The sequence below is a fragment of the Larus michahellis genome, chromosome 11 (assembly GCF_964199755.1).
Source record: "Larus michahellis chromosome 11, bLarMic1.1, whole genome shotgun sequence".
Lineage (NCBI taxonomy): Eukaryota > Metazoa > Chordata > Aves > Charadriiformes > Laridae > Larus > Larus michahellis.
Window position 1 is genome coordinate 16,375,919 of NC_133906.1, and position 12,818 is coordinate 16,388,736.

Sequence of the window (12,818 nt, forward strand, 5' to 3'; positions counted from 1 at the left end):
TGCTCCTGTGCTGAGCATCTGTTAAGCCAGATTACTGCGGAACTGTGTCCTCCCTGCAAGGCAGAAGCCAGAGGTTTCTTCATTTTCTCATGTTCCACCAACTAAAGATTAGAGCGATCTTTTGAAGCTCTACTTCCATCTCAGGAAGCTTGAAGCTGGATCACCTCAGGGTGGTTTGGGACTCTAAGACAGAAACTGTAGAGCTGCTGTCATTGAACATATGCCAAAGCCCTGTGAGTCCCGGAGAAAGGGGTTATTTTTGTACCCTCGCTACTTCCTGCAATTAATAATTGAACAGAACATCTGACCAACATCCTTCTGTCTGTGGGATTTTTAGGTCTGTTTTGCCTTCAGCTTACCGGGATATGCAGAAACACACCCTGGGGTATGACACACACAAGCACAAATTATCACATAGTGGAAGTGCTTGGAATGTGGGGAGGCGTGGTGGCACCGACGCCAGATCCCAGGGTGTTGAACTGCTGCGAGGGCCCTGTGCTGGCGTGATGGGGGAGCCATTCCCTTGCAGGCGGGAGAGTTTGTGCAAAGTGCACCCGGTGGTAGCTGGAAAGCAAAGCGAGTACGTCGCTGTGCTTGACAGCTGCTTTTTTTCCAGCGTAGGGAACTATTTCAGATACATTTGCAGTATGTTGAGATATAAATTATAATGATTCATCGTCAGAAATCAAACCAGGAACTTCTCTTTTATGACTCTTCGGAAAATCACCTTTCGTCTTACACATGTCTCTTTACTAGTTGCTGGCGAAATACCTGCATTGAAGGTTGTGACTGATTATCACATCCACCGGTGGAAGCACATTTCCTAACTTACAGTCCTACCTTTTTTTTAGTTTTCTTCACTTATTTTCACTGTGTCAGATTTCTGTATATTTGTCAAGGAAATTCCTTTAAATACTTGGGTTCTTATCCTTTTCTTGGGAAAGGAAATCTGTAGAGTCCTTTGAAGCATCTTTTGCCTTGGATGGCCTCAGCAATGTCAAAAGCAATTACATGTCACTTATAAGAAATGATTTTTGAAAGTGCATGTAAAAATTAGAATAGATGTTTCTGTGCGCTATACCAACGTCTTCAGCCCCTCAAACGTTAGGGTGCTCCAAAGCATTCTGTATACATACACAGAAAGGCTATTCAGTGATGGAATAAATGCTGACAGTTTGAGATGTTGCTGTTTAACTGCCTTGAGAAATTCCATTTACTGAAAATAATTCACATACATGTTTGAAACATTCAGGCCTACGGTAATTAATTTTCAGCTGAATTGATTTCTGTATGGAAATTGCTCTGAGTAATTATGCAGAGAGGGAGCATGTGAGAGAGAAAGAGAGACTTAAATATCTGAGCTTGTTAATCGAAGACATGTTCTCCCCTAGACTTGGGGAGGGCTAACACCAATTTTCTCCCTAATGAAGCAGAATGATTTATGCCAAGATTTGCAGAGCAGAATAAAAATCATTGGTAATTATTTGCAATTGATATGGGGTGGGGTGGGGGTGGGGGGTGTAATCTGGTATTAAATAACATTTTTTAAAACCAGAATTATTAACAATACCAGCTCTGGGAAGAAATGTTACACTGAGCTCCAATAAACAATGTAGTCTTAGCCACTTACCAGCCTGTAAAATAAGAAAATCTGGGGAAGGGGCATGGGCAGGAACCTTCTGAATAGCTATAAAAGTCCATCAGAGGTTTACTTGGGTGTCTTCTTCATTCAAGGCCATGGGGCAGTCCTGTTGCACTTGGATTAAACTCCACTGGCACGTGGGTTGGTTGGAGTTTACCTCTGGAGCATTGAAAACTGTTGTGTTGTCACAGAGAAGCAGAGCAACATTCACCTGAGTGCTCTTTAAGTCAATATGTATGGCCATGTTCACGTTAAGGAAAAAAAGCATAAATTCATCATGTACTTGAAAGCTGAGTAGAAGCTCTGATTCTGGGGGGAAGTCCGGGGTTTACTTCGGATAACCGAGATGATAAAACCATAACTGGTTTTAGCCATCATGCGTTAGCCATCTTGTGTTGAAAACATGTCCCTTTCCTAGCAAAAATCAACAGCAAACTTCATAGAGATTTTTAATACGCGTGTAAGCTGGCTGCATGGCTTCTTACATGTTTGCTACATGATGGCTTTTGTGGAAGTATATAGTAAAATTCCTCCAAGTCGCTACTTGGCTGCTTTGATCACACTTTCTCTTTGGCTGTGACCGTGCTGTAAGGGGTGACAAGATGCTGATTTGAAACATTGCCTCTTAGATCTGAAGTTTGACGTCAGCTGCCATTTGAGCTTCATGCAGAGTGGGGAGGAAGCCAGGTGAGGAATCAGCCTTCTGCCCAGACCCAGTTTGTGGTCGCAGCTTTCTTGCTCCCACGCCCTTACGGCTGGCTTGCACGGCCAGGAGCTCTGCTTTCCTTCTGGGGCTTGCTCGTAGAGTATTGCTGAAATCAAGTAATACATAATAATACTGAAATGCACCTATAATGTAACGCATCGTTTAATTGAGAGGCTTTGTTTTATTATCAATCTTTTTTGTCTTAAAATATGCACCAGGATCTCTGCGTCGAAGACAGCAGGTCCCATTTCCAGTTCATCGTACCTTTCTCAACAGATGTTCTTCTTTTCTCATATAGTCAGAACAGTTCCAAGGGGATTGCATAAAAGCAACAGCTCTTGACATTTCATTATGCAGAAGTATTTTTGTCATTGAGTGATCATAGCACTTATTGTCAGGCAATTTTGAAAACAAAAAACCCAATATTTACATAATGCCATTTCTTTTTGATTGTGTAGTTTGTTTCAGCTCCACTAAACAGCTATGAGTTTGAAATTACTCTCTTCCCCCAAACGAATGGTCATAAAAACAAAATCAAGCTCATAAATCTTGCTGTGAACTAGTTGTACAGTTTCTGCAGGATTACACATCCATTGCTGCAAGACATTGAAAGTATTTATTCATCACCCCTTTAAAGTCCAATGTGTGAAAAATAAATTTACTGTGTTGTGATTAACACAGTGACCCAGAGCTGCAGCACGTAGAGCTACAGGCTTATAGAGCAACTTCTCCCTGTGCGGCCGTTGTCTCAACTAAGGAGTTTCCTCCAAGTCATAAGTCTTCTTTTATAGTGGTAATACATAAAACCATGAAATGTAATAGAAAAGTATCTCAAACACTGTTGTTAGGTCTTTGTCCAACACTGATTTATATTGCAAACTCACAGCCTCTGGTGAACGGTGCAGGGAGGGGAGAGGAAAGTGCGTACGGTTCATAAGCAAACCTTCTCTGGATGGCTTTGTGGAGCTGGGAGGGAGAGGGATTTGGGATGCAATTGGTGTTTGTAATCCTTTTGGATTTTCCTTTTGGAAAGAGATGCCAACGCACTGTTCGGAGGTTGTTAATGGTCTGATGCAATCCCTGGTGTTTCTTGTTTACCAATTATTCTGGTATCTCTGTGAGGTAACCACAGAAGATTTATAGTTTTAATAGGGAAGCTAGGTTGCTCTGCATAATAAAAGCTTGACAAAAAAAAAAAGGTCCTTTGTCTCTTAATGACAGGAATTCTGATCCTGTACCTGCATTTTGTGTAAATGGGGCTGGCATGGGTTTGGGGTCTGTGCGTCTAGATGAGACCCTTTCCCTTTTGCGGTGCAATCCACTGACCTATAGAGCTGGCAGACCAAGAGTCTACAATTTTCCTACAAAAATGTTGTGGTCAACGAAAGAGAAACTGTAGCCCATCTAAACACTTCTTCACTTTTGCTGTGCCAGGCAGGAAGAGACTTCAGAGCTCAGGGCAGCAGGATGGCTGGGCAGAAAACAAATGTCAGCGGCAGAAGCAGCTAGGTGTTAAGTGAGGAAGAGGAAGATTTTGAGCCCAGGTAAAAAGGCAGAAATCCTACATTTTCCCAGGGTGAAAAACTTCTGAAAATGTTTATACTGGGAGATGTGCAGTACCATATTTCCCTGGTTTTCAGCCAGCTGTCTCCTGGGGTGGATGCTTCCCTTGGAGACCAAGTGTGCAGGGATTTAACAATGTGGGAAAAGCTCAGGACGGGAAACTGTGAAACCTGGATCACAAAAAGATAGGCAGGGTGACTGAAGTGGGTTTTCATCAAAGAATTTGTGTTCGTGTGAAACCTTTAATTCCGATACTGACTGGACATGGATTCCCTCCAAAAATTTTGGACCAACCCTCAGCCACTGACCATATCAATTTCACCTTCAGTCTCAGGCTAAAGAATAAGTGGAAAAATGTTCACATATTAAAGCCAGGCTTAAGGGGGTGTTGTCATTACTGTGCAGACAGACCCAAGTAACTGTGTGCAGACTCTTTGGCGTAGAAAAGGGATGGCTGATAAAAGAACATCTTTATAATCAAAACTTCTCTTTTTTTCTCACTCCTCTTCCCACTTTCATTTTTTTATTTCTACTTTTGGCTCTTCATTTTCAAAGATTTCATACTCATTGCTTTAGGACAAAAAGAACTGTGATGACAAATACGGTTGTTATGTTTCATCTTATTCCCAAGGGTCTTTTCTTCTGCAGATGATGAGCATCTGCTCCTAGTCATGTAGAAATCTGATTAACAAAGCATGATCTTTGATTAGCATATTTCAGAAATTGTTTCTTATTATGAGCCCTCCTTAGGGCTTGTGTTGCTTAGCAGTAGAACAACCTTCCAAACTTATTTAACATGTTGGGGAACTTTACAGACATATAAATCCCTATTTTGACCTTTTATGTTCATATGGATCATGTATTCTGCATAAGTGGAAAAAAATCTCAAGAAATAACATTCCATGTTGTGGGGTCTTTTTGCTGTCTTCTGACAAAGCCCACAGTTTTGCTTGTATTTAATAAACTTCCTTCTACTGATTTGAACTGTACGGAAGGGCTGTTTGTAATGAATAAGAAATGATGCTTCTATAAGTGTGTTCCATTTAAGGATCTTCAGGAGCTTTTCGGCTATGAATGAAATAATTCATCCAACACACACAGGTGGGGAAAAGCTTCATTTATTATTATTGCCAGCATTATTATTCTTTTCAGATTTTAGAAGCAAGATGCTGAGGTAGAGAGAAGTTGAGGCCTGATTTAAAAGGAAATAGTGACCGGGATTTCCAACCACATCTTTTCCCATTCCTTTACTTCAAACTGATGACCATTCAGCACTATTTTTCTTTTTCAATAGAAAATTTTTAATTGCAAAATATTTGAAAGTTGTGTTTCTTTTAACAATAATGTATTGTGTGGTGCTGTTTCAGACTATACATACTTCAGAAGTGTGTGCAGTTTTATTGCCTTAGAAGACCTAAGGAGTTCCTGAAGTGGATATAATTCTTCAATTAAAATAAATTTTACTATGAAAAAAATGCGAAGTACTGAAACTGTGAATGATGTCACATAGACCATGTAGGCATACATCTTCCGTCTCTTATTCATGCAAAATTAGTATTGACTTTAAAGGCTAAACCCCACTTACACAGGGTCTAGCTGATGGAAAACTACAAGCACCAGGCCAGAGAGCACTCTCCAGCAGCCCAGCAGTGTTGGCAGATGTTAGCCCTGGGCTCCTAGCCAATTTGCACAAGGATTTCTGTTGATGCAGCATTTTGCATCAAGGATGTGTCACCAGCCAAAACAGACAATGTGCTTGTGCTCCAGTGAAGGAGCAAGGCCAGCTGCAAGGCAGCAAAAGTTCTGGTCATTAAGGTTTTTTTGTATGGATGCGACCTTTGAATTATATCAGCCCCCTGAGCCTATATTCTGGTGACCCTTCATGCTCCAAGTGGTGCTTACGTATTAAAGGCTTTGCAGAAGGAGGGTGTCTCACTCCGGTTTGCAGTTTAAGAATATCTAGGCAGATGGATATGGCGTGCCATTTCAATCCTTGTCAAATATCTGCCTCAGTCTTTAACTCAGTCTCCAGTGAGAGCAAAATAAGAGGATTAAGAATGTCTGTCTCACTCGCTGTGTTCTGGGAATGTAAAGAGCAGGGCATGGGCTACTTAGCTGCCTGTTGGTCTGACTTAGAAAAGACACCAAAAGGCAACAGCAAAACACCCCTGAAGAGCCTTTTCAGCCTTTGGTCTTCCCAGTGGGACAGACCCTGGCCCCTCAGTCACTACCTATGCATTTTCCTAATGGCAATTCACTGGATGTTGATGCCTTGTTGTTTATGGTGCCGGAAACAGATGGTCTTTTCTCCTTCCTTGCTCACTTCACCTTTTCTATCAGTTTTAATTGCTTTAAAAGAAAAAGCTTTTAACACTTCTGTTTTATTTTTACGATGTCCCGTGTCTTGCACCAAAGGCATTCCACTGAATACATATGCACTACCGAGGTTCAATTGCCCATCACAAATGTGTAATGGGTGTTAATGTGGTACGAGCTTGTAGCTACGGCTGTTTAAACCGACACAGAACAGCTGCAGCACTTGAGCACTGCAGGAAAGCAGAAGAGTCCTCTGCTTCTTGGAAGTATGATTGCTGTCGTATAATGAAAAGTTTCTCCGATCCTTCAGTAGAAGTAGGAAACTCAGTTATAATAATGTGCAATACAGTCGCAAAAATGAAATTAAGAGTTGCCCATTTCCAAGAAGCATTCCATTATGTGGGGAGGGAGGGGAGAAGTAAAATGGAATTTGAGGACACATTGAAAAGGAACAGAAAGTCAAACCCATGGCAAAATATTGTCCAAAAAAAAGCTCATCTAAAAATCACTTCCGACAGGTGCAGTTTTTCTGTATGGCTGTGATTTCCCTTCTGAAGTATTCACAGAACCATTTTTTGAATATTTGTAATTCATCCGGGCAGATACATCTTATTGCTGATCTTTAGAAGCATCCTTTTGTAAGAGAATGAATTTAGATAGATAGCCTTTCAAATGGGACTTGATTGCAGAAAAGTATTTGTAAGAGATTTTCCCAGGTGGGATCAGAGCTCTAACTGGAGTGGTATCCTGCATAGCACTCTATCGCTCCTCTTTTTTTTTGTTTCAAAGATTATCAAATCACTGTTCATTTTAGGAAGCAGTCTATAGAAACTTGGCAGGGGCAGGCAGGCTTGCACGCTGGCAGGACAACAAATACTGTCTGCCTTTGTGGAGTTTCCGTAGGGACCAGGAGGCTGCTCCAGCACTTGCTCCAGTGCCCAGTGCACCAGCGTCTTCTTGCCGCTGGGGAAGGAGCAGCTCCTGCCTTCACTGGGATCAGACCCTCTCCCTTGCTTTGGGTGTTAAACAGGGTGATCCTAAACAAAGTCCTAATTTTACCACATTTGGCCTCTGATATGTGTTTAATATCTCCATTTATTTGAGGAGTGGAGAAAGGTAAGTGCAGTTCTAGTAAAATCTAGCATAATATGCCACGTTCTAATTTCTTCATTTAGTGTTAGGAGACATTTTTATACAGAGAGAAAAAAGTGAAGGGGCTCCTCAGACTCTCATTGCTCCTTTCAGAGTCTTTTTGTTGCATCTGGGGAAAATGGTTCATCACAAGCCAAACGGGCATCTTTGCAGGAGCCTTCTATTAGAATATTGGCAGGGTGTCACTGTGCCATTTCAGCTCTGAGTACTCTTCAGATAAGCAGGGCATGTGTGTATCCGGGCATGTGCATGTGTGTTAATCCTTGTGTCCTGGCTAAATGCCAGTTTTGGTAATTACTGTCTGTCTGCAGTCTTCAAAGTGCATTTGCATCGTCGTTAGGGTACAGCGCTACTCACTCCTTCAAGCCCGCTATTGTGCTGCCTTGCAGTGCACTGTTACAGAGAGGCAGATATTAACCAGAGGTGACTGTGCTTGATTGGTAAATGGATGTGTTCAGGAGGAAGGTTCATTGGATCAATCCTAGTCAAAACTGTAAAGAGGGTACCTGACGGTAAACTGCACTTTCCAGTGCAGGATTGCATGTCACTTGTGCACATTTTCCAGACTCAAATCACCCGTCACATTAGAGGGAGAGAAGTTCCCATTACTGCTGCCGTGTTCTCTTCTCCGGCAACTTAAGAATTGTGGAGAGAAGGATTGCTCGCTGTGTATTCATCCCGGGGCGAGCTGAAGATACATTTCTGGGCAGCGTGTCCCTGTCTGTCCCCAGATCCTGTTAGGTTCCTGTTAGGCTACTGGAGAAAAGGACAAAGCAGCAGTGATTGCTCCTCGGGGAACCAAAGCCATAGACCAAAGTGAGGATGCTACCACCAAGAGAGGGAACATTGGATAGTGTCAGAAGGAGAATAAAGAGTGTAAGGACTGATTTTAGAGGAAGAACTTTCCCTGGGGAGCATCAGCAGGGACAACAGCTTGGGCATATTTGCTCTGAGATAGCAACTCATCGTGCTTTCTAATCCCACTTCCAACAGCACTGCTGGTCGTGTAAATTGTACAAAAGCCCAGGATTATTTTATTGTTATCAGTACTCTTCTACTTAAGCATTTAAAGTACAGGAGGCTTATCTGTAAAAAACAAAAATAATTTCTACAAAAGAATATGTCTGTTTTACAGTATCTGTGAAATTAAATTTATTAGCACTCTGCAATATGTCAGTTATTAGATAGCTTCTAAAATACTGGTCTTTTTGTTACTTGTGAGTGTATTTTGGTCCACCATAACTTTTCTATGAAATAAACAGCATGATATAGATTATTACACCAGAACTTCATCCCAATGCATCATCTCTAACATTAATGTGAATGCCAAGTTAGACTCAGATCACCGTTCAGTAATCGGAATCTTTAAGCTCTCCATCTATCTTTCTACCTAAACGTCTCTATTTAACGTGCAGCCTGAGAACAGCGGCACATACTATAAAGTGGCGAAGTATTTGTTCACTCGGATGTGGGGTTGTTCGTTCCAACTGTTTGTCACCTGTCAACCAAGAGATAACTTTATATGCATGTCTCACTTTCTTTTTTAATATGTCTGGTTTTTTGTAGCCCTTGATCCATCCAAAGATCCATGTTTGAAGGTGAAGTGCAGCCCGCATAAAGTGTGTGTCACTCATGACTATGAAACTGCCATTTGTGTAAGCCGCAAGCAGCTGGTACACAGGTAAGGAAACTTCATGTTATTTGAGGGTTCGGTGTCTTCACAGAGGTGATGATGAGAAAAAGTAAAATGAGAAAACTCTAAAGTGAACATTAAAAAACATAATTTTAAAACATACATATATCAAACTGAAAAACGTCAGTAGAACTTTGTAGAGCATCTCCCCGGGGAGTCACATAATTACAGAAAGCTCCAGATGTAATTGTTGAATGACTGAATTAAGAGCGAGTGAAATAGCTAGTATGTTAAAAGCTTTGGCCAAGATCTTCAAATACATGCTTAGTCAAGACTCAGCATAAAACTGAAGAAATAAGCTTCTCCACTTGCCAACAGCTGTCGAATAAAACCTGTACCACTGTAATGGGCAACGCTGAATGGTTGTACTTTAAGAAATGGTTGTATTTTAAGAAAAATATGTTGTCTTGCTTTCATTGCATTTGACTAATGAATCTGGGAACTGGTCTCCAATTTCTTTCCCTACTTAGTAGGAAAGCAAAAATTTGCCTGTAACAACTCAGGTCCCCAAATGTCATTGTCAGCTGAGGTTTTAGTTCCACAACTGTTTAAGCCAAACTGAATTCAGGATGATCTGATTCCCATGTACCAGTACTACCTCTCATCTTATCTCACTGCTACCCATCTGAGGAAGCTAATCCAGTAAAAAAAAAAAATAAATTGCCTTTGATTTATAATACAAAGTTAATGTTGTAATGTGCATGAGGCGGTATGTTTAACCTTTGGTTTTCAAAATGGAATGAACCCTAGAAGGATGTTAGGAGTGTGGCTATGTGCAGTGCTTACATTCTAATGACTTTTTTGGCATTATGTAGCTTACATTTTCTAGTTAGGATGGATCTAAAGCGCTTGCATTATGTAGTAGTCCTTATGATATATAGACACAGATGTTGAGCCAAATGCTTTTTGAGCTATTTCCAGTATTTAATGTCCCAGAAGTGGTCAAAATGGTACAGAGTAATGGTATAGAAGAGGAGCTGAATATCCCTTTTTCCCAGAAACCAGGCAGTGTTTCATGTGATCTCTCTATGATTCCTCCACTGCCTGCAGCTATTTCAGCTAACCTTTGAGTAGCACTGTGACTATGGAGATGAATAGAAAAGTACTGAAAACTTACTTTGAAAATTCTCCAAACAATTTCCAGCAAGTTTTATAATGCTGAAAGAACTACTGCTGATGTCTGATAGTGGCACGTACGTCCCCAAAGCGGTTTTATTCTCGAAATATCTGGCTACCCTTGCCTCAGAGGGTAGACATGTCAATGAGGAAAGTAACTAGGCCAACTTCTCTGCTGATTTGAACCAGTGGAGTCACACTACTAGAGATTTTCATCTTTGGTCCCACAACATTCTGTTCTTTTTTCTGTGCCTGACCTGAATACTGCTGTGCACCTTACTCCAGTCCTATTTAGGGCTGTGTTAATTAGGAGTAAATGCATTACAAGAGGTGGAGTTGCACCTATTTAAAACCAATGAAAGCCTGAGTCCATTGGTGTGGGCGCATGTGTAGTAGGAACCATGGAATAACACAGCACCACTGCGGTTGCGTTGCACATCCGCAGTGCTTTCAGGTGCGCTCAGAAGGATTTTCCATTTCATGCATCGTTATCAACTTGCCGCAGTGGCTTTACAAAGCATGTAGGCTCAGCAAAAAGTAATCAGAAGAGTAACATCTTGCGTTATTGCTGAGGCTTCCAGGCAGAGCCACGCTGATTTGCGTCACCTGCTTAGCTGGTGTGCTGAAGAGTTGCAGCACAAGGAAACTGTATTTTTCCAGGCATAGTGTAGCTGACTTGGAAATCACCAGTGACAATGCAGTGCCATTTTTGTTTCATTTCCTTTGTGCTGGAATGCATGCTTTTTAAACCACCGCAGGAATACAATAACAGGGTATAAAATTGAGAAAACTCATGAAATATATGAAAACTTGTTATTTTACGTTTACTCAGACCCTGGCACCGTGAAGGCTAACTCGTCCTGTAAGACTTTCAGGCAGAGCAAACCTCATGCCTTTGGAGTAAGACCCACATCTGGCAGCACAGCTGTCCCATACTGCACAGTGATGTGGCTTCCATCCTGCCCATGGTGGATCTGCTGGATGCGGGATGCCCCGACCCAGCTGGCAGGGCACGTGGGGTGGGTGCGCGGGAGAGCAGCTCACGGTGATGGTGGGTTTGGTTGTTGGTTACCCCAGGGTGCCAAAGGAGCCCACCAGAAGTCCCATGCCCCAGGGGCTGCCTGGTCCCTCCTGTGCAGCCTCCTCCTTCCCTGTCCCTCCTTCCCTCCCCTCCACAGTCACTTGGTGACCAGCCCGGGGTCTTGAAGATGGGGGAGAAGGTGTCCCAGAGGTGAGGAGAGGGAGATGAGGGAGAAGGTGTCCGAGAGGTGTTTCAGACAGATAACAGCGTTTTGTCAGCACATCCTCTAAGGCGTTTACAGTACAAATTGGACAGGGCATTAAGAGAAAAGGCAAGACCGAGCAGTGATTGAAGAGTATGTAAAAGATAAATTTGAAGGTACCTTCTTACATGCTTAATAGTCCTTGGACTAATGATAGAGCCTTATGAAATCTTTTGTGTGGATTAAAAACCCTTTCAATTTGGCCATGATCTATGAGGAAGAGTCTTTATGAGTTGAGTTTTGCATGAAATGCAGTAGTTAATATCTCTCAAGGATTTCTCATACATTTGCGGTCCTGTTAAAACTTTGCGCCATTTGTCTCTGCCGGTGTTGCTAGTGCAGCTGATGGGAAGGTAGGATGTCACTCTTGGGCTTTTTTGAAAAGAACAAGGAAAAAACAGGACTGATGAAAAAATTATGGGCATATTAACATGTCCAGGGTTTACAGCTCTGTTCAGTCCATTTAACTGGCAATCACCAATTAGTTCATCACTGCAGTGTATGTCACTCACAAAGGTAACCAAGTGATGTCTCTGCTTCTCTGCTGTGACTTGGAAATCCAACTATTTACTCAGTATTTCTTCAGTACTTTTGAGGCTACTGCTGCTGATAAGAGAGGCTGCTGCTGAATTCCTCACAGATTTTTTTTTAAGATCTGGACAAGTTCCCGGATAAAACATCTGTTCTTCTAAATTACGCATCAAAGGCTTGGTGTGACCAACGTGGCAATGTTGGCAATTACACTTAGCCACAATAGGCAGACAGAGCTCCCTCTCTTCCTTTACAAATCCTGTGGTCTATACACCATTCCTGGTTAGGAAAGACCCTGTTGAAAACAAGTCCAGTAAAACATCCCTGTATGTGAAATTGAGCATTTTCATACCACTGCTGTTCTGTGTGCTATTTATGTGCTTCAGCTTGTATCCAACAGAGAATTCATGAATGAAGGAAATTAATAATTGCAGGAATGTGGGTGACCCACCTGCTTTCAAGAACTGCTCGGGAGCATTACAGAAAAGTCTTTGACCACAGCAAATGCACTTTTAGGGATTTACTGAAAAGTTGTGCACATAAGCAAGGATTTTAAACAGCACTATACCTCAACGTCTGTGTATTAGATCAACAGTTACCTTTTAAAATGCCCTAAATATAGAGCCTACAAACCCTAACCCTGTTGTTTTGCTGTCCTCTCTGAAGCCTGCTCGTCTGTGTTTTCTCTTGCTTGGCTGCTGGGTGCTAATGAGGGCTGGCACGACACCAAGCCCTCCTTCGGGGGTAAGATCTTCCTGGGCTGAAAACCTGACTCCCACGTTTTCGGTGGCCTGACCGATGGGAGGGAGGGCTTGT

At 42.1% G+C, this 12,818-nt stretch overlaps 1 protein-coding gene across 1 annotated transcript in view; it reads left to right on the top strand.

Moving 5' to 3' along the window:
- Positions 1–12,818, top strand: part of SPOCK1 (SPARC (osteonectin), cwcv and kazal like domains proteoglycan 1) — a 309,178-nt gene that overhangs the window by 172,189 nt on the left and 124,171 nt on the right. Inside the window, exon 4 of the mRNA XM_074604578.1 lies at positions 8,946–9,060. Within this exon, the coding sequence (XP_074460679.1) occupies positions 8,946–9,060 (115 nt within the window). The remainder of the gene's footprint in view (positions 1–8,945; positions 9,061–12,818) is intronic.